General features: G+C 44.7%; 1 protein-coding gene across 4 annotated transcripts; it reads right to left on the reverse strand.

Annotated features, from left to right (window-relative positions):
* Window positions 1-2,577: 2,577 nt before the first annotated feature.
* Window positions 2,578-24,596, reverse strand: GEMIN8 (gem nuclear organelle associated protein 8). Of its 4 annotated transcripts, none has more exons than XM_024115496.3 (5): window positions 24,465-24,596; window positions 20,600-20,681; window positions 15,454-15,498; window positions 14,381-14,822; window positions 2,578-3,243 (listed from the first exon to the last, which is right to left on the reverse strand). In XM_024115496.3, the coding sequence occupies exons 1-5, from the start codon at window positions 24,581-24,583 to the stop codon at window positions 2,984-2,986; spliced, it is 948 nt and encodes a 315-aa protein (XP_023971264.1). In that variant the 5' UTR covers window positions 24,584-24,596; the 3' UTR covers window positions 2,578-2,983. The 4 variants fall into 4 exon arrangements, with proteins under 4 accessions (XP_023971264.1, XP_023971268.1, XP_023971265.1 ...); XM_024115497.3 differs by lacking the exon at window positions 24,465-24,596 and adding an exon at window positions 24,062-24,283 and having other exon boundaries at window positions 2,579-3,243; window positions 15,454-15,664; XM_024115500.2 differs by lacking the exon at window positions 20,600-20,681 and having other exon boundaries at window positions 24,465-24,553.
* Window positions 24,597-25,864: the final 1,268 nt, after the last annotated feature.

Consider the following 25,864-nt stretch of genomic DNA (forward strand, 5'->3'; position numbering starts at 1 on the left):
TTGGTTAATTTCTCTGTGCTTCAGTTTCCTCATCTGTGAAATGGAAATAATATTCCTTCACCACTTTTCTGAAATCCATAAAGCTCTGGAAACTGGAAGTTGTGTTACGTTTTGTTTTTAAATAATTTGTCTGGCAGCCAAACCTGACTTGACTATAAGGATTTGATGACAAAACCTGACGTGAATGGGATTGGGGATATTTACGGTCTTTACTTATCCCACTTAGAATATTCTTCCATTTTATTGCAACTGGCTTTGATGGCAGGCTGCTGCCCCAGCCCACTGGGACAAGTTCCACAAAATGCTGCTCTACTTTTCAAAAGTACAATGTCTGAATTCTGAAACACACCTGACCTAAGAGTTTTGGAAAACAGGTTGTATACCTATAATAGCTACTTCATAGGTGTGTCATAGGTTGATTGCTAAAGAAATTAATATTTGTAAAGCAATTAGAAAAGTATGTGGCCCACAGTAAACCTTATATCAGTGTTTGATAAATAAACATTTCATGTTACAGTTAACCCTAAAAATGAAGTGAAAGAGAAACTATTTTGTGTCAGAAGTTTGACGAATTTGGGGGCCTCCATCAAAGCTGGGGTGCTGCCATACCTTTTCTGTTATAAAGAAATTACATCAGGGAGACAGAAAAACCCCTTTGGATTGGCACTCCACTCCTCTCCCTGCTCAGAACTAACCTCTATTCTGAAGCTGGTGTGTGTGAATCTTTTTGAAGAGAGTTTCTCAATTTGAGTACATATGTATGCATCTATGGTATGTACTATTTTAGAACAAAGGATGATCCAGCCCTGAATGTCACCAATGCTGAGGCCGACAAAGCCTGCCCTCACCTCTCTCTCCACTGTGCACATACTGCAACTACAACCATCGCACACCTGTCTGCCCCTCCCAGGCTGCCACTTCCCTGAGGGAAGAGGCCATGGTCCAGCTAACTGGGATGGAAAAGACTAAACACCTGCTGTGTAAATGAATGAACAAGTCATGGGTCCCTCCTATCACAAATGATCACAAATGAGACATCAGGGAAGAAGGACAGGTGGGACTCAGGTGTCAAGAGCCAGTGCATCCATTCCACTTGCTGACAGGGAGTCATGTCTCCATATCTGGGAGAAGTTCCACAGCTGGCACTCTTTGGCAATTTTTAAAGACAGGGAATAGGACTTCCCTGGTGGCACAGTGGATAAGACTCCGTGCTCCCAATGCAGGGCGCCCAGGTTCGATCCCTGGTCAGGGAACTACATCCTGCATGCATGCTGCAACTAAGAGTTCGCAGGCCACAACTAAGGAGCCCATGCGCCACAACTCAGGAGCTGGCGAGCTGCAACTAAGGAGCCCTCGAACCACAACTAAGGAGCCTGTGAGCCGCAACTAAGACCCAGAGCAACCAAAAAAAAAAAAAATTAAAGACAGGGAATAAATAAGTGTCAACACTGACTGAGTATATATCGTGTGGCCAGCGCTATGCACTTTCCAGGCACTAACTCCAGGTGGTCCGCACAAGGACCGCACGTGGGGGAATCATGAATACCCACCTCAAGAGTGAGGAACACCAAGCACTGGGAGATGGAAGTAACTAGCCAGCAGGGGTGGGACCAGCCTGGTGGTTTCTCTGGGGGAAGGTAGGAGAGCCCTTTGTAAAGAGAAACACTTCACTCTCAAATGGCTAAGAACCTGCTGCAATTATAGACTTCGGTTTGTATATGTGCCTCAGTCACGTCAATTTTCTATTTAGGTGTACGGGTTTCAAATAAAAAAAGAGAACTGGTAAAGATTTGAAATTTTGGTCACGTGTCACCTCAGGGGAAGTTAATTCTAATTTTTGTCTGCAATACCCAAGCACAAACTGCAACTCCAGTAATAAAACGGGAACTTGGAAAAATAAGCACCCAGGGCTGATGAAAGTAATGCATTTGTCTCAGGGCAGGGGCTGAAATGTGCAGCTAAGTGTCCTGAGGGAGAAGCATGTTAATACTACATCTTTTCACCAACCTTTGACGGACGTGGTAAGATTCTCAGGTCAGCGCGGCTCACCCCGGCAACGCACCGTAATAGCTTATTTAAAAGGCAGCTGGCTTTTATGAATGGACTGTCTCGTCCATTTTTAGGTTTTCGTTCTCAGAAATGTATTCTTTTAACAAAACAATAGTCGCTCCCTGTAGTAAGAGCTCAATTATACCTTTTCTACAACAGAGGAGACTGCAGAGGTGAGCAGGTTTGGGAACTACCGTCCTTGGCTCTCAATTCTGGATGACATTCCAGCTCTGTAGAGACAAGCAGATAACCAGAAGGACATCAGACAGGGATTCTCATTCCTTTAGAGTAGGAGTTGGCAAGCTACCACCCACAGGCCAAACCTGGCCTGCGGCCTGTTTTTATAAATAAAGTTTTATTGGCATGCAGCCACGCCCAGTTGTTTACTTACCATCTCTGGCTGCTTTCCTGCTGCAAGGGCAGAACGCAGCAGTCAGGACACAGCCCACCTGGCCTGAAAGCCAAAACTAGGAACTCTCAGGCCCTTGACAGAACACGCACGCCGAGCTCTGTGCTGGAGAAGCGGTATTCGTCTGGCGGGCTTGCATCCTTTTCTGCGGGGCTAAAGGACTTGGAGTGGGAGAGGACACCTGACTGACTCACTGAAGGCCTCTGCCTAGTTCGGTTGGGTTAAAGATACAAGAAAACAGAAATGCAACAACTAGGCAGTATCTCCAAGCGAGAACTTTAATGAACTGGTCGCTCTTATTGACATTAAAAACCAGGGGGATGTATATGAAATTCTCATTTTATCTCAAGAGAAGATCTCTCATGTTGGCAGCAGGACACGTCCTGCCCACCTCCAGGTGGCGGACATTACCCCCGCCCCCCAGGGGACTTTGGTGAACGTGCTCATTAGTCAGCCTTACCCAGACCAGAGCCACGGGAGAGGGGGAGAGGGGGAGAGGGGGACCGCGAGAGGAAGGGCCGCGGCTCAGAACCTGAGCGGGATGACTGGCCAGTACTTTGGCTGCTTGCGGTCGCAGTGCTTGTCGAAGCTGAGCTGCACGGCCGTCTCCATGGCCTGGATCTTGGCGGCGCTGGCCCCGTACAGGCGCCGCATCTCGGCCCGGCGCCGCTCGCCCGGCTGCTCAGCAGGGGGCAGCACGGAGCGGCGGCGCGAGTCGCGGTACAGGTCGTGGTCCGCGTTCACGTAGTCTTCCAGACGCGCCGCGTCCAGCTGCTGCTGCCGCCCTGGGAAGCAAGCGACATGTGCGCCGGCAACGCCGTGAGCCGGGTGATCTCGGCTGGCCCTCGGCCCCCTCCGCCCTCCCCCTTTAACTGCCCCGCGCCCGCCCTGCCGGCTGGGAGGTTCTCGGACTCTGAGGCGTGACCTGCGCCGGATTATCGTTATCTCCTTAGTTAGGAGGCGCATCGCTGCTCACTCACTTATCAGAGGGCTACACGCAAACAGAAGTGGCAACAAGCCACCAGGAAACGTGTCAGCCCAAGTTATCCCACCTCTGCAACGGGCCCTGAAAACAGAGGAGAGAAATGCAACCATGTGGGTCTCTCTCTTCGTCTACACCGCTGCCCACAAGCTGCCCAGCGGGGCACGGCTGGTGGCGCTCACATGGTTTCAAACACTGCACCGGGCCGGCAGGGAAAGGAAACGCTCCCGGGAAAGTCCAGTGTTGCAAGAAGTAGTACTTCCCACCACAAATGAGATGGTGGGGAAAAAAGTCACCTCTTTGGAAGAGGTATGGTTTGAGGTCATCTGGAAAAGGGCAAGACTAGCAGCTAGAGAACTCCACCATGATCACGATCCCTGCGTGCTCCGCAAACGCACATCACACCACACAGGAAAGTTTAACCGATTCAACCCTTGTCGAAGGTAAAAGGGCCAAGAAAGGATAATTCTGCAGAAGGCAGGGAGGCCTTGGCCACCTCGTCTTGCTGCTGTGTTACCCGCAGCAGCCGGCCCCCTTCCTCACCGAGGGATGGGACCTGCCCCTTCACCTCCTAGGTCAGCTTAGGCTAAGCCTCAGGTGCGACGGTTATATGCTCTAATCCTACGAATTTAAGTGGATTCTTGTAAAGCAAGACAGATTTACTCAGGTTATTCTCCCCTCTCGATTTTCACTGTAACAAGTCCTAGTATCATAACTTGTATTCTTATGTAAATAGAAACAACATAAAAATGTCAACAAAACATAAGGTCAAATTTAGCCAACTTACAGATTTTTGTGACTGTCAAGAACAGAGAAACTGGTAGCAGAATGCACACATCTGTAGCCACCGCTAGCAAGAGGAATACCAAGGAGTGAAGATGGTTGTAGGCGAATAAAACAATGATATAAATCATTCTTTCCTTCGTTAAAAAAAAAAAAGTAGCAGAATGAAAGCTGAGTATGGAAGGGAACAAACACAACGGGGAGCAAATCAAGAGACTGGCAAGATATTTACATGGCTCTGCTATTTATGTGGCTAGGCATAGACACTCACAAATCCCATCCTTTATAAATCGCACCTTGGAGCTGGAGGGAAGGAGTTTTATGCTCTTGGAAACATTATTAAAAATGCACATGACCATTTGTCTCTTAGCACATCTGCAGTTTACTTTTAATTTTTTAAATTTTTTCCCCCTGGAGTCAGTGCCACCATCTTCCCCCTACACGTGGTGATGCTGTTCCCCCGCAAACAGAGAAAAGAACGCCGGACATGAAGATAAAAGGTTCCAGCTCTACATCAAGCTTCACTGCTTACAATTTTAGAAAAGGCACTTTGCCTCACTAGATTTGGAGTTTCTCATTTGTAAAATTAGGAGGTTGGGACTGACCTCCACCGTCGCTTCTGCAGTTTGTTTTTATACAAGGAAGTACTATGGGAATAAGCCAAATGACTGTCAAGCAAAAGATGCAATATAACTGCTACCTTATCCACGAAAAAGACAGAACTGACCTACTGTGAAAGGCGGAGCTAAACCAAAATATTGGCCTGATATGCAAATGAATGGGAGGTCAACAAGCATTTATTTCTCATTTTTGGTCTTTCTGGCAAACCTGAAACTTCAGGATTTAAGATGTTCAATTCTCATGGGTGTCTGAATTCTACCCCCTCCTCCCCTGGGGACTACTCTCCACCCGAGCCAGGGACAGAAGAGCCCCCCTGCCCCCTGTGACACGTTACCAACCCTCGGCCCCGAGGAGACGATCCCACGCCATCCCTCAGAGCCTCTGCATGTAGACGACAGAGGCTCCCAGACCACGGGCCTTTCACTCTCGAATTTGTCCCAAGACTATCATCATTCTCACTGACAGATTTAGTGACACAACAGATGTTCAACTTCCTGTCAAAATCAGTCTCTCAGTTTAAAAGTTTTAATAAACACTGGAATCTTTGCTATCTTAGTAAGTGTTGCTCTCTGCCGCTACGATATGTGAATTTAACCTTTTTACTTTTACATCTTTATTTTTCTTTTCCTTATAACTTAACATGGTTATAACGATGCTTCTTTCTGCTGCCCTTCTGACAAAAACTATCTTGCAGACGTTAAATCGGTCTAACAATTTATACGCCCAGAGCCCTTTCCTCTTATTGACAGCTGTGGATGAAATGCTACGTGACGCCAAAGCAACCCCAGCTGGCCGGCCGTCAGTGAAGCCTGTGCTGTTTCCCAAGTCTGCACTCAGCATGTGCTCATCACAGCAACCATCACAGGGTTTTAGTTCTTAATAGACTTTATACGGTGTAAGAATAAAAGAATAAAAGACACAGCCCTCTGCTCTCGGTTCTCTATTTTTACCTCCTTCCCATCCAGGTTTCCTCATGAAAATTTAAGGTCCAAACCCTGGTCCCCTCCCACTCTCACAAGAAGTGTGGAGGTTTCCTGGTTTCCTGCATGGCGGGTAGTTGCCCTCAAACACAGATCGGAGGGACGGGAAGCGGGTCTCCTGGCACCAGCGGCCCACCTGAGGGAGTCCACTACGGGGGAGGGCACTGTGGCCTTTACTCACCCTGTCTCCCCAGCCCTGGGGGAGGCCACAATGCCCGACCCAAAGCAGGTGCTCAGAGGTTGTCAAGAGAAAGCTCAAAGGCCAGACATTATTTTTTGTAAACAGCTGTTCCTTCCAGATGCTACTGGAGAAAAATGACAACCCAGGGATAGAGAAAGAGATGCTCAAGTCTCAAAAGGAGCTGCCTAGAGCCCCCTCCCGCAAGTCCTTGAGTCTCCATGGGGGAGAGGTTGGGGGAGGGGGAAGGAAGGGGCACCGCTGAGTTGGGGGTCTGATTTTGTTCCCTTACATTCGAGTTGCTTTGCCTCTACTTACTCACACACACACACACAAGTTCTAACATTAGACTATAAATTTGAAAACCAGTCAGCTTAAAACTAAATACCCTCAGATTAGCTGGGCGCTGGAGGCTACAGGTAGCACGGGAAAGTACTTTAGTGTATACTGACCTAGGGGACCAAGCAAGCCTTAGGATGCAATACTCACTTGAAGGCATCCACTTATTCTAGGTTCTGTTTATTGCTTCCTCTCTCCCAATGAAAGAAAGGATTCTCAATCACTGGCAGTTTTTCTTCCTGTCAAAACAAGGTGAGGGCTCAGCCAGCCAGATGGAGAGTCATCTGACTGAAGCAGAGAAGTCGAACAACACACTTCAGAAATAACTGAACAGGGGCCTTGTCATGCAGAGGTCGGTCATTTTTCCCCAAAACAGCTGTGGGACTCAATGTTACCAAGCACTTTTTTCTTGTAGGGTATTTGACCAAGGCAATTTGTGTTAATACAAATCAGAGTATCTTTTTCAATTTCAGCTTTAAAACAGGGTTGTAGTGGGGTGAATAGCCTCCCCGCAAATTTCCATCAACCCAGAACCTCAGAATGTGATCTTATTTGGAAATAGGGTCTTTGGGGATGTAATTAAGGATTGAGATGAGATGATTCTAGATTAGGGTGGGTCCTAAATCCAGTGAGAGGGTCCTTATGTGAGACAGAAAAGGACACATACAGACACAGGGGGAAACCATGTAAAGATGGCGGCAGAGATGGCAGCCTTGCTGCCACGAGCCAATGAAAGCCAGGAGCTGCCAGAAGCTGGAAGAGGCAGGCCCTAGAGCCCTCGGAAGGAAGCGTGGCCCTGCCGACCACTTGATTTTGGTCTTCTGGCCTGCAGAACTGTAAGAGAATAAATTTCTGTAGTTTTAAGCCACACGGTTTGTGGTAATTTGTTACAACAGTATTAGGAAACTAATTCAGGGGTTAACATGCATACAGAGTTAAAACAGGAAAAACAGTATTATACTATTAAGGAGAAAGCCTACCGGACTCCATCTGTGTTCAGGATATATAACCTTGATATTTTTTGCCTCAATCTATACATTTACATGGTGTCACCGATGTAGGTTTAAAGTCTATAAAGGAAAAAGCAATCATGGGAAGTGACTTGGACTTCAGAGACCCTGACATAGCAGGAAAACATTCATTAAGTATTCCAAGATAATTAGCTCAAAGGCAGAACATTTTGGAGGACAAAGCACTAAGACAAATGAGTGTTAAAGAATGTGATTTCCCCCCATTTTTCTAGGATTAGCATGTCTGATTATATTCTCTGCTGTGTTGCCAGAATTAATGACCTCAGCACAACCGAGCGAAAGCACAGACTTGATTTATATCATGAACGCCTCGTTTCTGGCTTGTCAGCAACACATCCAGAACACAGGTGCTTGCCAGCAGAGCTGGAGCCATTACTGACGGGTCTTCCATCCTCACCCCACATCCCTCACTCGACGACAGATGTAATCCCCAAGTCCGTGGGCCATCACCATGTTTCCTTTTAGAATAAAAGTATGTTTCCATCCCTCCCTTCCATTTTTCTATGGCCATTCACACGTATCTTCTCACGGACTGGTTTGATGCCCTGAACATCCGGACTAGATGAAACACACACGTGGCGGAACTGTGCTCAATCAGTATGATTCCACACTTGAATCTCACTGACGAAACTAAGACAGCTCCCTAAACACTGGGCCGTAGCTTTCGTCGTTATATCTTCGAGGTTTTCTGTGGAGGGTGGAATGAGGGAGAGCGGGACGGGTTCCAGCAGACTGACTGAAGGCTCACTAGGAAGACTCGGGTCTAAACCTTCCTGCTCGGGTGGACACAACATAACGGAGCAGATGTCGCCCATCAAATGTCTACAAAGTACACCTGGGCCCTTGGTAAGACCAGCACTTTGAGTGCTGGGCGGGGAGTGCACTTAGCCCTTTCTTTCCGTCTCATCTCGCACTGCCCCCATCCCTCAAAGCCTAGTGTCCACTCCGTTTCTCCACCACCATCCCGTGGAGCTCCTCTGACCACTGAGCCCACTGGCTCTTCCCCTCATTTGCAAAACTACCCATGGCCCACACCATAAGTGGCTCTCGTAGGTATCATTTTAAACTTGATTTTGTCTTCTCCTCCCACATGGGTTTATGCTCTTTGAGAAATGTCCCTGTTTGGGCCCGACATCTACCCCCAAAACACAGGTGACAACCATCTGATTGGCTCGTGCCGAGACAACAGTGGCAAGTGTTTGTTTCGGGGGGCCTGCTTCTCTACGGGGAATGAGAACTTTCACTCATTTTCCCTCTAAGTATTAGGACGAGGACCTCGCAGTCTCAACTGATGGTTATTTATGACTGAAAGATGATACCTTCCTTAACCTAACAATAAACATTTTTCCTAAGAAATAACCGACAACACAGCTGACCTTTTAAAACTTCACAACTGTCTACTTTCCCATAAGTAATGTTACCAGTGAAGTTTTAAATAACAGCAATATCTCACTAGGAAACGATGATATATAACATAATCAAAAGCATGCCTGTTACTGCTGCACAAAAAAGAGTTCTTTGTTTACCCTACTTAATATTTTTTTGGTTTTTATTGCTGAAATATGTGAAATTAGAGACCGTCTGGAGGAATAGTAATCACAAACAAGAACACGCTGTCCAGTCTAAAGGATTCTATCCCAAGAAAATATTAAATAAGACCCAGATGATGATGGATTATATAACGTATACATTCCTGTGGAGATGAATAGTCCTGAAAAGCTAAATCTTTCAAGTTTAGCTACGTTTTCCCTTGCTAGTAATATTTTACACAATCTGTGTTCTCTAAATGATTCATGTTCAGGGCTGAATTTGTCCTAATTGAATAAGTAGCTTCTAGTGGCTCAAAGAGCAAAACAACTTCAACCGAGTATTCACATGACTCAGGTCCCTCATCTCTTTATTCAAACATTTCCCAACTGTGTATGTAACTAAACCTCTGTGAGCATTTCTAGCGAAGGTAACGGATTGGAAAGCACCATGGGCATTCCAATTACTTATGTCTGAATGCCAGCATCCATGACTGCTCCAAGGAACACGAATTGATCCTATACGCCACTGAAAGTGCTGGTGAAAAACCCAGCGCTGGTGAAGTGCTGCCCATTATTTTTGGTGGGGCAGCGTCAGGCCCTGGCAGCTGCTTCTCACAGAGACCGCATCTTTCGCGGGAAGATTAGATTCCGACACCAAAGCCTGTTCTCACCCTCGCCAGACAACTCTCATGTCTCCCGGGGACCTGATAAAGCTTTCAGGGCGGACTGCAGGACACAAGAGCATCAGAGATCCCAGCACAAGCAATTTTGAATTATGCCACAATTACACATTTTTAAAGCACAAAGTAGCGGAAGCTCAATACGTTTAGTGCTGTTATGAGGCAGGTGGAAGCAGGTTCATTTCCCCAGCCCGTGTAGTTTACTATATTAACTTATATCAAGCAAGAATGTCCTCGAAACAGATCTAAAAGTTGTGGTAATGACTACTTTGACAAAACTGTATTAGTGGCTCAATTTGACAGATATCAAAGCTTTTCATTCTTTTATGTTTTAAATATTCTAAATCAATTTAAGAGTTTGAAAAATGCTGACTAGGGCAGAAATATACGACTTCTTTTTTTTTTCGAAGTCAGAGAATACTTTATTAAAAATATGCAGAATCTCAATCAAGCACTCACTAATCAGCAACCAGAGATGATCATACTAAGTGAAGTAAGCCAGACAGAGAAAGACAAATACCATATGATATCCCTTATATGTGGAATCTAAAATATGACACAAATGAACTTATCTATGAAACAGAAACAGACTCACGGACATAGAGGACAGACTTGTGGTTGCCAAGGGGGAGGGTGTTGGGGGAGGGATGGAGTGGGAGGCTGGGGTTAGCAGATGTAAGCTTTTATATATAGGATGGATAAACAACAGGGTCCTACTGTATAGCACAGGGAACTATATTCCATATCCTGTGATGAACCATAATGGAAAAGAATATGAAAAAGAATATATAAATGTACAAGTGAGTCACTTTGCTATGCAGCAGTAATTGACATGACATTGTAAATCAACTATACTTCAATTAAAAAAAATAACAATCAAGCACTAATCAAGACAGTATCAGAGTAAAACCAGTTCATGGTTAATAATCCATGTTAAAGGATGAGTTACTAGCAACAAACCATAACAACTAACACTTCTTGGGCACTGACTTCCGTACAGAGCACTGTTGTATAATTTTTCTTATCTCATTTAATCCTCATAGTTACCACCCCATTCATTAGAACCCCCATTTCACAGATGAGGAGACTGAGGCACAGGGTAGCGGTGCACAGGATAAGAACCTCCAGCTAGTAAGTGCTGGAGTGGGGCTGGAAGCCTGTGATTCCAGCGGTCCTGCCACAGCTGCCCCTGTATAATTCTACTAACAATAATGTAAGTATTGGTGAGTAGGGATGGAGGGTTGTAAGGGTTTCCATAAAATTCCCTTTTTTGTTGGTTTGCTATCTAGATCATGGTAAAACAAACATGTACCAGATTTTCTTCACAGCAATGACAAGACCTGTGTGGTTCACTTTACGTCCCACTCACAGACTGCATTTGGAAACAAAGAAAATTCGACAGAGTGATTGTATTAGTTTCCTAGGGCTGCTGTAACAAAGTGCAGCACACTGGGTGCCTTAGAACAACAGAAATGTCTTGTCTCACAGCTGGGGAGGCCGGACCATAACCTGTGATGAACCATAATGGAAAAGAATATGAAAAAGAATATATAAATGTACAAGTGAGTCACTTTGCTATGCAGCAGTAATTGACATGACATTGTAAATCAACTATACTTCAATTAAAAAAAATAACAATCAAGCACTAATCAAGACAGTATCAGAGTAAAACCAGTTCATGGTTAATAATCCATGTTAAAGGATGAGTTACTAGCAACAAACCATAACAACTAACACTTCTTGGGCACTGACTTCCGTACAGAGCACTGTTGTATAATTTTTCTTATCTCATTTAATCCTCATAGTTACCACCCCATTCATTAGAACCCCCATTTCACAGATGAGGAGACTGAGGCACAGGGTAGCGGTGCACAGGATAAGAACCTCCAGCTAGTAAGTGCTGGAGTGGGGCTGGAAGCCTGTGATTCCAGCGGTCCTGCCACAGCTGCCCCTGTATAATTCTACTAACAATAATGTAAGTATTGGTGAGTAGGGATGGAGGGTTGTAAGGGTTTCCATAAAATTCCCTTTTTTGTTGGTTTGCTATCTAGATCATGGTAAAACAAACATGTACCAGATTTTCTTCACAGCAATGACAAGACCTGTGTGGTTCACTTTACGTCCCACTCACAGACTGCATTTGGAAACAAAGAAAATTCGACAGAGTGATTGTATTAGTTTCCTAGGGCTGCTGTAACAAAGTGCAGCACACTGGGTGCCTTAGAACAACAGAAATGTCTTGTCTCACAGCTGGGGAGGCCGGAAGTCTGAGATCAAGCTGTCGGCAGGGCCATGCCCGTCCAGAGGCACTAGGGAAGGTCTGTTCCAGGCCTTTCTCCCGGCTTCTGGCAGTTCTTGGCTTGTGGCAGCAGAACTCCAGTCCTCTCGTGCCGTTCTCCCTGGGTGCGCGTCTGTCCCTGTTTCCACATTTTTCTCTTTTTATGAGGACACCAGTCATACTGGATCAGGGCCCACCCTAATCTCATTTTAACTTGTTACCTCTGTGAAGACCCTCTCTCCAAATAAGGTCACATCCTGAGGTCTGGGTGGGGGTTAGGACTCCAACAAATCTGTTTTTAGCGGACACAATTCAACCCATAACAGTGACGATAATAATAGGACTTGGAGCCCTGATGTAAACTAAGCAGATTTAGGGATGATATCAAACGAAACATGCAGTTCCTCACGTTTATAAAATATTCAATGCCTACCTCACCTTGTAAAATGGCCCAAAGAACTGCAGCAAGTTTAGTACTTCATGGGATAAGGTTTGAAAAGTTCTGATTTAAGGCTCATAATTAACACTGAAAGACTTCATTCATTCATTCAAAATAATATTAAGTGCCAGGCAAAACTTAGCAGGCAATTTTCATGACTTTTTCTTAACCTACCTAGAATTCTACCTGACAAAGGCAAGACGGAGAAACAGGGATGGTTCTTAACCAGACATCTGTAACTGAACTGCTGACACGTGAAGGATGCATTTCATTATTCTATTTTCACGCCATTCATGTCTATTTTTCATTGAATAACTCTGTCAGGTTTATTTTAAATTAGCAGGTCATTCAAAATGGCCTTTTAGATGGCTGGGGTTTGCTCCCATCCTTAATTACAAGTTCTATCATAAATGTGGCACTCTCTCTGGCGGGAAAAACATGTTCTTCTGCCTTTGGGTACGGACAACAGAAACAAGCCCTGTCTCCATCATATTTTCTTTTTCAAAAGCTGTAACAAACAGCATTCCAACCACACGTGGACATGCTCCAATGCCAACTCTCCCTCATCTGTTACATACTTTTAAATTAGACTAACAGTTATTTCAAATGTATTTTGAAAAAAGGTAAAAGTTATTCCCGAAGATCAAGGAAAGACATGCATTCTATGTGTAATAGAAAGTACTGTTTAAAAATACTTGTTTGCATATACTTTCTAATATGCTTCAAAGAAGTCAAAGGTTCAATCAAAAGAAGGGAAGTAAAACTGAATGAGCAGTGAAGAATCACAGGCAGACAGTAAAGGGCTCAGTTCCTGGCACCCAGTGGGGGAATCAATAAATGCTCGCCCGTCATTAGGAAAACACAGATCAATCAAGATGTAAATGAAATGCACCCATCCCCAAGCTTCTAGGTCTCCGTTTACTAGAAAATTCTAGGCAAAATATATACTTAGAACTCAATAAAAACAATATTGAGATGGCATGTTGTAATAGGGAGAAAAGCATGTGTATGTCTGTTAGAGACACTGAAAATGTAAGTGTGCTGGTGAATCTCAACAGTAAGGAAAGCACAAAAAGCAGTTTTAGTTTTTTGTGGCAAGTTAGTAAGAAATTAAAAAAATAAAATTCCTGCTTTCCAGCTGAAGATTTAAGACCATTATCTCAATTCTCTAACCCCAGGAACAGACAGCCACGACACAGGATCAAACCAGAGACGGTAAATACCAGGCATTTTGTTATTCTTTTTAGGTTCCCACTGGTGTCTACTCTGGAGGGAGCTTGAGATTTAAGACTCGGTAGCTCTGCAATACCAGGGCAGTCTCTGGGCTGTGCACCAGTGAGGCCGCAGCAGCATTTTAGGAACCTAGTGGTCCTAAGCCCTGAGTCTGTGCTAGAGGAACGAGCACAGGAACTGGAGTCACACACACCTTGCTTTGAATCCTAACAGCAAATTACTAGTTGATATCACAGAACAAGTCAATGAAGCTCCTGAAGGCTCACTTTCCTTATATGTGAAATGGGCTTAAAACCTTGAGGGACTGTTGTGTAGACTAGGGAATGCACACACACACACATGCATGCACACACCCCATCTGGTGTAGGGTCTGAAATTCAGTAAATGGCAGAGGTACTATTAGGATAAGTTTTGTTCTAGAACTAAAAAAAAAAAGTCCTATATTAAAACAACCCTGAAAACTAATATAAGTGAGGTACCACATCACCAGAGCTTTTCCAGGCTTAGGATTGGGTTTGAAATATTATCTGTACCCAAGGGAGGACCTAGAAGGTTATTAATGAGGGCCGGACGGGACTTCCCTGGTGGTCCAGTGGGTAAGACTCCATGCTCCCGAAGCAGGGGGCCTGGGTTCAGTTCCTGGTTGGGGAACTAGATCCGGCATGCATGCCGCAACTAAGAGGCCCGCATGCCAGCGAGTGCTGAAATGAAGACCCTGCGGGCAACAAGTAAGAGCCAGGGCAGCCAAAATAAATAAATAAATAAATAAAAATCAGTGTGGGCAGGAGATAAGAGGCGGGGCGGGGCAAGGCCTCGGAGAGGGGCGGGAGAGGGGCAGGCTGCACTTACGGCGCTCCGCCCGGTGCCTCTCGGTCTGGGCGAAGTACTGGCGTAGCTCCTCCGTGATCTCCATGTTGCTCACGTCGCATTCTATGCCGCCATCGTCGGACTCGCTCTCTTTCTCCTTCTCCTTCTCTGCGGGCCAAGCTGGCCCTTTTCTGCCGCGTGGATGTGGTCCACGCCTGCCAGCATGTGAATGACTGTGGTGGGAGTCCCGGGAGGCTGGGGGATGCTCGTGGCAGGACCGAGGCCTTCTGCCCTCCTTAGCATAAGCGCTCTGGGGAAGGCCCATGGCAGAAAAGTACCACGGGGACGTGAAGAAAGATTCCATGGCCTTCCGATAGGCATTCTGGTGGCTGCGCATCCACGCCATCGCTTGATGGTAATGTTGCCAGTATCTTGCGTAGACCGGATGAGAGGACCAAGACCCCAGAGCTTGTGCTGTTGCCGGCTACAAAACAAAAAGAAATGTACGCTAGACACCACGTGGTTCAGCCTCAAGAGAAACCTTCAAACGTTCAATCAACTAACCGTGTGTTTACTGGGTATCTACTAAATATCTCCTCTCCACGAGGGTGCTACGGGGCCAAGGAGAATATAAGACAGGTCCACACCCACGACGGGCACCAGGCGTGTGCACACTTGCTCTGGAGTACATGCGCGTGAGGCACACAGAGAACAATTAGTGTGAGGTTACGGCCCATTAAAAAGTGGGGACAGAGGCTAATAATGATCATTTCTAGATGAGACGCAGGGGGCAAGAGGACCCGATGTCTATCATCTTGGGCCTTTCTACCCACTGTGATTAAATGACTAATTCCAAGTTAGAAACGCCTGCCAAGAACCACAGGAACGGGTGAGCATCATGCTCTCTGGCCCCTCCCTCTCTGCCCCCTAAACACGTGCTGGCGGCCCACTCCTCAGTGCCTGGGACAAAAGATGACGAGCAACACACCCGGTGGTGCTCTGCCTTGAGTTTTCTGCTGTATTTCTTTGGTCTTCTCCATCATGCAATGAGACGCCAAGACCTTAAAGACCAAAACTTACCTTTTTTCTCATCAGTTAAAAAAAAAAAAACTTACCTCTGCTGCCATCTCTGATTGTGAAAGTCCAAACGAGCGCCGAAACTAGGAAAGAACAAGCACAGTGCAGACGTCTGCTCAGTCCAGGGGTGTGATATTCGTAGCTATTTTGCGGTTTGCATAGCAGCTCCTCAGAGGCTGCTCTCTCCCCAGGACGGTGCCTGATCTTCACGCAACACACCACGACAGGACCGACACCTGGGCTAGTGGTCTGAAAAGGAGGGATCCCCTTAGGTGTGATTCAGTGGCTCAAAGGACACTGCATTTTTCAAGTATAGTACTTGTTTCCCTATTGAAAGTAAAGTCCACGAGAGTAACCACATAAATAGCTAGACATACGTATGTAAAAAATAATACAAAGAACATGAACTAAAAATGTACAACTATTACTTTATTTACTAACCCATAGTTCATACCAACGCGTATTTAAATTAACCCTGGAGGGCTTCCCTGGTGGCGCAGTAGTTAAGAATCCGCCTGCCAATGCAGGGGACACGGGTTCGAGCCCTGGTCTGGGAAGATCCCACATATCGCGGAGCAACTAAGCCCGTGCGCCACAACTACTGAGCCTGCGCTCTAGAGCCCGCGAGCCACAACTACTGAAGCCTGCGTGCCTAGAGCCCGTGCTCTGCAACAAGAGAAGCCACGGCAATGAGAAGCCCGCGCACCGCAAGGAAGAGTAGCCCCCGCTCACCGCAACTAGAGAAAGCCCACGCCCAGCAACAAAGACCCACTGCAGCCAAAAATTAAATAAATGAATAAATAAATTTATATATTTTTAAAAAGTTCATAAAAAAAAATAAAGTAAATTAACCCTGGATCTCCCAGAGGCCTGAGTAGAATAGAATACATCTTGCCAACTCACTGGAAACCTTTGTTGGGTCTTGCTGCAGGCCTGGGACTTGGAGAAGCCTCTCTAAATAAAACAACTCTCTCGGCTGGGTTGTACCCTGGGCTTTAAGCCCCCCAAACGCACCTCGCTTTGGTTTTGACTGCAAAAAGCATCTTTCAGCCAGCGTGTGACACTACACTCTCCCTGCCTACCCACGCTGCCTGCGTCTCTGCGGGAGGAGGAACTGGTCACTTGGAGACTCCACCAAGTGACCGCGTAGAATACCTTTGCCCAACAGCCTTGCTCTGCCAGGATTTACTCCTTTCCGTGCTAGCTACCTCTTGTGATTTATTGGTATGTCAGGAAACACCTCAAGGTAAAGTTTAATCTGCATCTGCACCTTTTACAACCTATTTAAAACACACTTCAATTTTTTCCCTTCTGTTCAAGGGTTCAGAGATGCTCAAGGGCCAGCCGACACCAGAATGTACTTTAAGAAAAAGTTAAACAAAAGCAATAGCCTAAAATGCATGAGAATTTAAGCATCTATGAGACAAAACCCCTAACACAATGTGATGCTGAGCAAACAGGTACTTGGGTTTTGAAACTCTGGAAATCAGATACCGAAGGAGTCCTATTTTTCCTACTTTACTTTATTATAGGGTAGAATTTTAAAATCTCCAAGCCTTAAGAAATAAACTTATTTTGTAATCTCCACCAGATGTTTTGCTATGGTTAATGCGGAACACTGAGATGTTAAATTGACCACATCTTTGAAGATTTAGCCTAAAGAGCACGATTCACATTCTTTTTAAATATAATAAGCTTTCAAAGAGGGTGTTTCCAAGAGGGCTGACATGGTCTTCTGTAAATTTATCTTAAACACAGCCCACACTTCCTGTTCCCTGTTCTAAATTCACAAACACACACACATGCAGTGAATGTAAACCGGGGAAAAGCTAACAAGTACAGTGAAAATACAAGCGTAAATTATTGTTCACATTACTTTACAACTATAATTTAAAGGCTTAAAACATAAACAATTATCTGAAAACCTGGCTAACTGCTATGTGCTTTATAGGCTACCGAAGAAATACATATAAAAACAGTCAATACAACTAAGGGGCTAACCACCTACAGAAGTAAAACCAACACAAAAGAAATTACAGCAGAAATCGGTATACACTTGAGTGCTAAAGTGTAAGGTGCAGCCTTTAAGTGGCTAATTCACGCCAGCCAGGTTTTATACGTCTACCACTGAAATCTGAACAGCTTCCTGAGTGCCTGAAGCACAAAATGACATTAAAGTGAACTCCATGTGTATCTTAATCAAATTTGTTTTAGAGATTAACAATTAGCATAGGAATTAAATTTAAAAAGCCTGTGAGACATCTGCGCATCTTAGGGAAATTAAGAGTTTTGAATCCAGACTTCTATGCCTTATAAAATACGTACTTAGAACCAGATCAATGTAAATGTTAATTATCTCGAACTAGGAGATCTGAGAGCTTCAGATATGTAATAAATATTATTGTGATTGAACACTACTGCAGACCTCAGACAATCCTGTTTTTACTTATAATTGGGAAAATCCAGCCTGGCTTTAGAAGCAGTAGTACCAGTATTCTGAAAATGCACAAGATGGCTTACGAGAGGCTCCCTTCTGCAGAGCTAGAAGTTAGGCATGCGTGGTAGAGTAAACAACTGTTTAAGAGGTTCAAGTGTAATTCAACGAGTGCCCCAGGCTGTTCAAATGCCAATGGCTGTGATTAAAAAGGGATGGGCAGAAACTAACACACCATTGTAAAAGTTATACTCCAATAAAGATGTTAAAAAAAAAAATAAATAAATACAAAGAAAAAAATATTACAAGCGGCAAGGGAAAAACAACAAATAACATACAAGGGAATCCCCATAAGGTTAACAGCTGATCTATCAGCAGAAACTGAGGCTGTTCAAATGCCAATGGCTGTGATTAAAAAGGGATGGGCAGAAACTAACACACCATTGTAAAAGTTATACTCCAATAAAGATGTTAAAAAAAAAAAAAGGGGGATGGGAGTGCTAATTTGAGGAGCGGTGACTTACTTATGCCTTTGATTCAACAAATAATTTGATAGAAGGGCTGCCATGTCCCACTGCTCAGAAATCAGGAAAGGCACTCTGGGCACTTTTGCAAGAAAGCAGCCAGGACTGTAGGAGCTGAGATGACGGAAGAAAGCCAGTCCCAGCATTTGGACCAGAAGCCGTTCAGATTCAGCACAGGCTGCTGACTACCTACAAAGCATTATCAACTCATCTGCCGAGATGCTGACCTCTTTTAAGACCCAGGCCATTAAGGAAAGATGAATTTACATTAATCATGGAACACAGGCACCTTTGTCATCGATTTTCTTCTGATTATGCTTTCCTCATCGCTTTGGCCACTGGGACACTTATAATCAAATCTGCTGCCATCTTACAGCACGTTTAGAGTCTGCAGGCTCTACGTTCAATATGCTGCTCATTTCACCCTTGGATTTATTATTTTCCCTCCCCAAATTCCAAAACCTATGTATCATATCCTTTTACATTTTAAGTATCTTTAAGATTCCTAAAATCCTGCAGATACTCAATTAAAAAGAGTATCGCTTATACGTGGAATCTAAAAAAAAAAATGATATAATAAATGAACTTATATACAAAACAGAAAGAGATCCACAGACAGAAAACGAATTTAAGGTTACCAAAGAGGGAAGGGTGGGGAGGGATACACTAGGCGGCTGGGATTAGCACATACACACTACTATATATAAAATAGGTAACCAACAAGCACCTATTGTATAGCACAGGGAACTCTACTCAGTATCTTGTAATAACCTATAAGGGAAAAGAATCTGAAAAAGAATATATAACTGAATCATTTTGCTGTACACTTGAAACTAATACAATGTTGTAAATCAACTATACGTCAATAAAAATAATAAATAAATAAAATAAAATTTTCTTCAAGTTGAACAAAATATTCCTGAGAATGAATGACAAATTAATCAGTCTCCCTCAAATCAAATAAGAAAAAGTATAGAAAAACACATCTAAAGAAAGAGCAGCTTGCATAGAACTTTATTATGAGCTCACTATTTCCCGTTATCACTGTTGGTATTTTATGCCAGCATATTTTTTTCTCTAAAGGGCCAAAGAGTAAATATTCTGGGCTTGTGTGTCACATATACTGTTACACAGCCGTCCTCTTTTTTTTTAAATTAAAAAAACAACCCTTTAAAAATGTAAACGTCATTCTTAGCCGTGGGCCATCACTTGCCCACCCCGGCTTCATGTTCATCCATTACGAGGCTCCATAGACTCCGCCCTCAGTATGTTGAGCATCCTAATTGCTCCTCGCTTTGCACTTGGAAATCAGTGGAGGAACTTGGAGATTCTCACCCGTCTCATAAGTTATTAGGCTCAGAATAAGACTAGTGGAAGCAAGAAAACTGTGACTATGACCAACAGCAATTTGGTGACCAGTACCTAATACTGGGGACAGAAGAATCCTCTCTGTGACTAAATAAGCAAATGGGACCATTTCTTAAAGAGCTCCATAGACATTTAAAGACTTAATTAAGAAAAACAAAAAACAAAAAAACCCCCACCCTAACTCCTGCAAAACAGGATCAATCAACAGGGCTTAGAAAGCATATGTAGTGCCATGATTTCTGATGGAGATTCTACTAGCTGGCCCGGGCTAGGCAGGAACCCAACAAGGACGGGAAGCAGGAACTGGGAAGCAGGAGAGAGTTCCGAGTGTTTATTCCCTGGAAGAAGGAATCCATATCCTTCCCGGCTGGCCGCATCAGTTAGCACCCAAGGGAAGGTGAGACCCTACTCTAAGAATGGGCCCCGTCAGGGCTTCCCTGGTGGCGCAGTGGTTGAGAGTCCGCCTGCCGATGCCGGGGACACGGGTTCGAGCCCCGGTCCGGGAGGATCCCACGTGCCGCGGAGCGGCTGGGCCCGTGAGCCGTGGCCGCTGAGCCTGCGCGTCCGGAGCCTGTGCTCTGCAATGGGAGAGGCCACAGCAGTGAGAGGCCCGCGTACCGCAAAAAAAAAAAAAAAAAAAAGAATGGGCCCTGTTAGCTTTTCAAAGCTGGGTTCCAAAAAGGCGCTGAAGGACCTAATAAAAATGCCTGGGCTTCTGAAAAGCCAACATTAAAATAATTCTAGACACTACAGCAGTACTGTCACACACCACCACCAGCTCAAAGAAAAGAAAGCTTAAGGTAGCAGCAGACTGAGCTGCCCTTTCAATGGTTTTTAATTTTATCTTTCATTCCTCACCTCCCCAGAGTGTCTCCTACTCTTTTCTGGCACCTGGCTCCGTGTACTGCGCAGCAACTTTTCTCCTAATGGGATGGTGGAGCTGAAAGAAAAGAGAGGGTCAATGTCAGGGAAGGCCCGGGATTCACGGCACTACCAACTGGGCAGCCCTCCCCAGGGAGGACAATGGCACGATAGTCACTGCCCAGCTGAGCCTGGGCAAGTACAGAGACCGAATTCATTGTCCTCAGCCACCAGAAGAGGAAGAAAAAAACAGCGTTGAGGTCATTCACGAAACACTGCTGAGGCCCACAGGCAAAAGGCAGTGCCTCTGAGTCTCGAATGATATATTTTTCCGTACAGCCTTTCTTAAAAACTGCACTCATTCTTCAATGCCTCTGCTTATCCTGGGAGACATATTTTTAAACGCATAAATATACAGGAACAACAACAGACATGAGCTTTGTGGCTTTCAATGGATAAAATGTGACTATTTCCATTGAGTCATTAAACACTTCCACCAATAAGGAATGTGGCTTTGTTGAAAGGCAGTGACATTGTACAATTTTTTTTTTTTGGCCGAGCTGCACAGCTTGTGGGATCTTAGTTCCCCAACCAGGGACTGAACCTGTGCCCTGGACAGTGGAAGCACGGAGTCCTAACCATTGGACCACCAAGGAATTCCTTGTACAAATTCTTTTTACTGCCTATTTAGATTCTTATAAATATAGGATCTAGGATGCATCATAGCAACCAGATAAATAAAACACAAATTCCCTTCGAAATGATAATGTATCCTCTGTAACTGGATTTTCCTCTCTATCCTCCTTTTCCACTAGAATTCTGAAAATTAAATACATGAAAATTCATCGGCTTTGATTTTTGCATAGAAACACATTCAACGCTGGTCATTAAATAAGATACGCAACTTTCCCATAAGGCTCTCCCTAATTTGGTTCTCTGAGCCAACCAGAGAATTGGGGGGATCTAATTAGGCCTTCAGTATACACAGTTTCAAGGTAGAAGGAACGGGGTCTGCTGGAGATGGCTCAAAATAAATGACGGTATGGTGAGAAATCTGAATTACATACATTGAGTCATATGCAGTCCTACGGAATCTCGGTATATGCGGTAACAACCCTATTAGAGAAGATGTCTCCCAATAAACACACACACTGGTAGGAACTTCCTCAACTAAGACAAACGAGAAAATGAGGTTTTTTGGAGAGCACTGCTTCTTGCCATCACCCCCAGCTTCGATCTGAGGCTGGCAAGTTCATCTGGCTTGCTGCCCTCAGAGGCTCCCTCCTGTGGCTTGGCGTGGTCCCGGCTTAGTGATTCGGACATCAGAGATGGCTCAAGTCTGAACGGCCTTTTCCCACCCTCAGCAGTCCAAGCTCCATCTTTCCTCCAGACACAGGCCTCCTACAAGCACACAAGCTACTGTGTTTAGAAGGCCTGCCTCTGTCCACCTATAACAGTTAAAACTGATGGGTGAGGGAGCCTCAAACCTGAGTTTCATTTCCCTTTCATTCTCTCGACCCCAAGCCCCAATTTACTCTTCTGGCTGTTGCAATAAGAAGCAATGTCACAATGGAGGCACAGCATGGGGAAGGAGGAAGGCTGAAAGGATGTAGTTAACAATTCTTTTTCATACAAACCATTTTCTACCCATAGAACGGCACTGTTTAATTTGTCAGCAAGGGTGATGGATTTGGGAATGGATTTATTTGCAAGTTCACCAAATCCCCATGTGACTAACATAAGAATCAGAAGTGAAATATGAGGACTCTTGAACACAACAGGCAATGTGAAAGCTGAAAATTGGGGTAACCGACAAGGACAGAATACAACGCAAAAGAGGAAACAGATAAGTTCCCTTCACTGCAAGTATATTCTTCAAACAGCAAAACCTAGTGTGACCATGAAGGAATAAGGGTTGGACAGGTAGGTAATACAAGTTAAGAGCATAAAACACGACTGGTTTAAAGTGGTTAAAGTCACCATTGGATGTCAGGAGCCTTATTTCAAGTTTTCCTTCCATAAACACATACAGGGTAATTCCACGTTTATCTCTCTTTTCTGCATTTAAACGGCACTCACTATGCCCCTCTCATTTGGGCATTTAATCAATTACTTGTAGGCCTGGATTCTGCCATCTGTTCCTTTTAAATTTCCTTTTTTCCTTCCAGCATAAAAAAATCACAGCTAATATTTCCTGCCCTTGGATGCTGTTGGGATCGCCATTTCCTGTTAACACTCTCCTCCAACCTCTACCCTCCCTAAAATCATTGAGTAGCTAGTAACTCGTATAACTGGCTATAAAGCTCCAAATCTTTTCGGAAAGTAGATATCTAAATACATTAATATGTTTTCAAAGATATTTTCAAACCATCTGACCTTTGATCAACAAGTTATGCTCTTCTTTCCCCTGTTCACTTTTTTACACTGTTCTATAGCTGGATTTCCTATTGTAGAGAAGTACAGACGTCCCTCGGTGTTCGTGGGGAATTGGTTGCAGGACCTCCCCCCCGCAAGAGACCAAAATCCGCGGATGCTCAAGTCCATTATATAAAATGGCATGGTATAGTCGGCCCTACGTATCCGCGAATGCGGAGGGAAGTTTCAAGAGTTCCGCATCTATTTTGTGAATTCTCCAACCTCTACTCTATGCTTACTTGTACAGTTTTCCGCCCTATCCTTCTCATTTCACCCTATCCTTAAATGTTGCACCCTAAAAACCAAAATAATCCTTCACCCTCTGTAAAACACTTTTAGAATGAAAATTCTCTCTGGAGCTTTAGTTTATATCCTTTCCCAGCACAACAACGAATACTCAGAGGAAATCTGTACACCTTACTGTGAACTTGCCTTCAGTTATGCCTATCCAAAGTTACTAGCTAACAGTCTTGGAAAATATACGGTTTCTGTTCACATTGCCATCCCAAAGGGGCTGTTACTCCTATAAACTATATTAGTAAAAACTGTACGTGTAAAGGTTACCCCCACCCCATAATTCATGGGAACTCTGAGAGTAACTCCAGAAATGTTATTTGTGTTATTAATCTTCAGTCTAAACTTTCAAGTAATGTTGTTCTGACTTAAGGTGCAAAAGAGCTGAATACAGAATCTAGCCTGTGAAACAACTTTAAAAATCATTCCTGAAAAGAATAAAATTGTTCAGAACCATCTGGTCTGTACTAAGGGACTCTTACGGTTTCAGAGCTAAAAGGTACTTCGTTGGCCACTGGTGCAACTTCACTTAACTACTGAGGAAGAACAGAGGGGAAAAGACATTCTCCACCTCCACAGGTAAGGCGCAGAGAAGACCGCAGGTGCCAAATGTTCTCCAGATAACTGCCATCAAAACCTCTGACCCTCCCACAGAGGTCAACGTGCGAGGGAAAAGAGAGGAAAAGAAAACCCCAATTTTTGAATAGACGCGCCAATATCCTAGACTTCCCTCTTAAGGATGAGGCTGACCTGGGTGATCTGTTCTGATTCTCGGCTGGATGGGCAAAGTCCGAATTCACCTTCCAGACCTAGCTTGACATAGTGTTACCTGGCACATCAGAATCACAATGGGGAGCTTTCATAAAAATACCGATGCCGGGGCCCCACTTCTAGAAATTCGAATTTAACTGGTCTGGGATGGAGGCCCGGGCATTTAAAAGCCATCCAGTGATTCTGGCGCACGGCAGAACCGAGGGGCTCTGGAACCAGTTCCCTCTCACAATTAGCGGGATGCTGATAATTACGACGATAACGTGACAGGCAAGCCCTCTGCTCTCCCGGCCTCAGAGAAAGGCTCAGGGGCCGCCAGGCTCAGGGGCCTCCAGGGGCCTCCTTCACTCCCCAAATGAAACCCAGCCACCCCCGGAGTCACCTCGAGGGCGCGTAGCTTGCGAATCCTGGGCGGTGGGCGAGCAGGGACCTATTTCCGGTGGGAAACAGGAGACGCGGTGCGTGGGAAAGGATGTTGCCGGGGCGACTTGACGTGAGCATCCGGTGCGGGTCACGTGGCCATGACGCGGGAAGTCCCGCCCCCCGCGGTTGACGTCACGTCCTCGCCGCGTTCCGCACCACGCAGGGGATTGGCGCGAAATGGGGGCTCCGCCTCTCGGGGCGGAGCGTGGGGACGGCCGGTGCAGGGTGTAGTGACCGGATCGCGGCACTCGGGGCGCGGAGGGGAGGGGGTACTCCTGTGCCTCGGGGTTGGGCTGTGGGTCGGGAAGACGACGGTCGTTTCTGCACGGCTTCCGCCTCCGCTACAGTTCCTTGGCATTTAACTCTTCGCTCTGAACTTTCTCACTTCCGTTCCCTTGTGTTTAGTTAGCCTTCCCTTTTTTAAAAACTGAAACGGAGGGTGGTCGTGGCCCAGGCTTTGAAAATAGTCACCCAGATCTGAGTTTGAGTGCGATTCTAGCGCTTAGTTTATTAACCTCCCTAAGCCTCGGGTTCTCGCCCCGAAGAGGTGAGAAATACCTGGTGCACAGGGCCTGGTGCGTGATAGCTGACAAAAATTGGTGCCTATTAATTAACATTTTTTTAATCATCACAATCATTATCAGCAATACCTGTTGTGTTAGCATCGCAGAGGATCAATAATAACCAAGCATAAATCACTCAAAGCCTAAGTGGCATAATCCTTTCTGGGGTAATTTGGCAAATTGCGCCAAGAGCCCTAAAAGGGGGCATATTTCTGTACTAGAATGTTCACTTCCGAGAATTTATTCCAAGGAAAAACAGCCGTAAACCGGATGCTCATTGCAGAATTATTTCAAAAAGTGGAAAGTGGAAACAACTTAAATGCCTAATAAGAGTAAATGGCTAACTCAATTAGACTTTATCAATGGTGTGAACATTATTACCATGTTATTTATTCCTATACTCAAGAAGAATCAAATACTATAGAAGAATATTAACAAATTAGTACTGGATGCCTACTGTGTGTCAAGTATTATTCCATATTTGTATTGTCCATTGCAGCCACTTGCCATACGTGGCTGTTGAGAGCTTGAGATGTAGTCTGAACTGAGGTGGGCTGGAAGGGTAAATTACACAGCGGCTATTGCAGAATTCGTTTGAAAAAATGAATGTGAGATACCTCATTTTAAAATAGTTAACAACATGTTAGGGAAGGACTGTTTAGGTTAAGTATAAGATTAAAATTAATTTCATCTTTATCTTTTTACTTTATTAATGTGGCTACTAGAACATTCAGCATTCTATATGGGGCATGCAATATATAATTATATATGTCTACTGGACAGCGGTATTCCATTT

Source organism: Physeter macrocephalus, chromosome 7, assembly GCF_002837175.3.
Source record: "Physeter macrocephalus isolate SW-GA chromosome 7, ASM283717v5, whole genome shotgun sequence".
NCBI lineage: Eukaryota > Metazoa > Chordata > Mammalia > Artiodactyla > Physeteridae > Physeter > Physeter macrocephalus.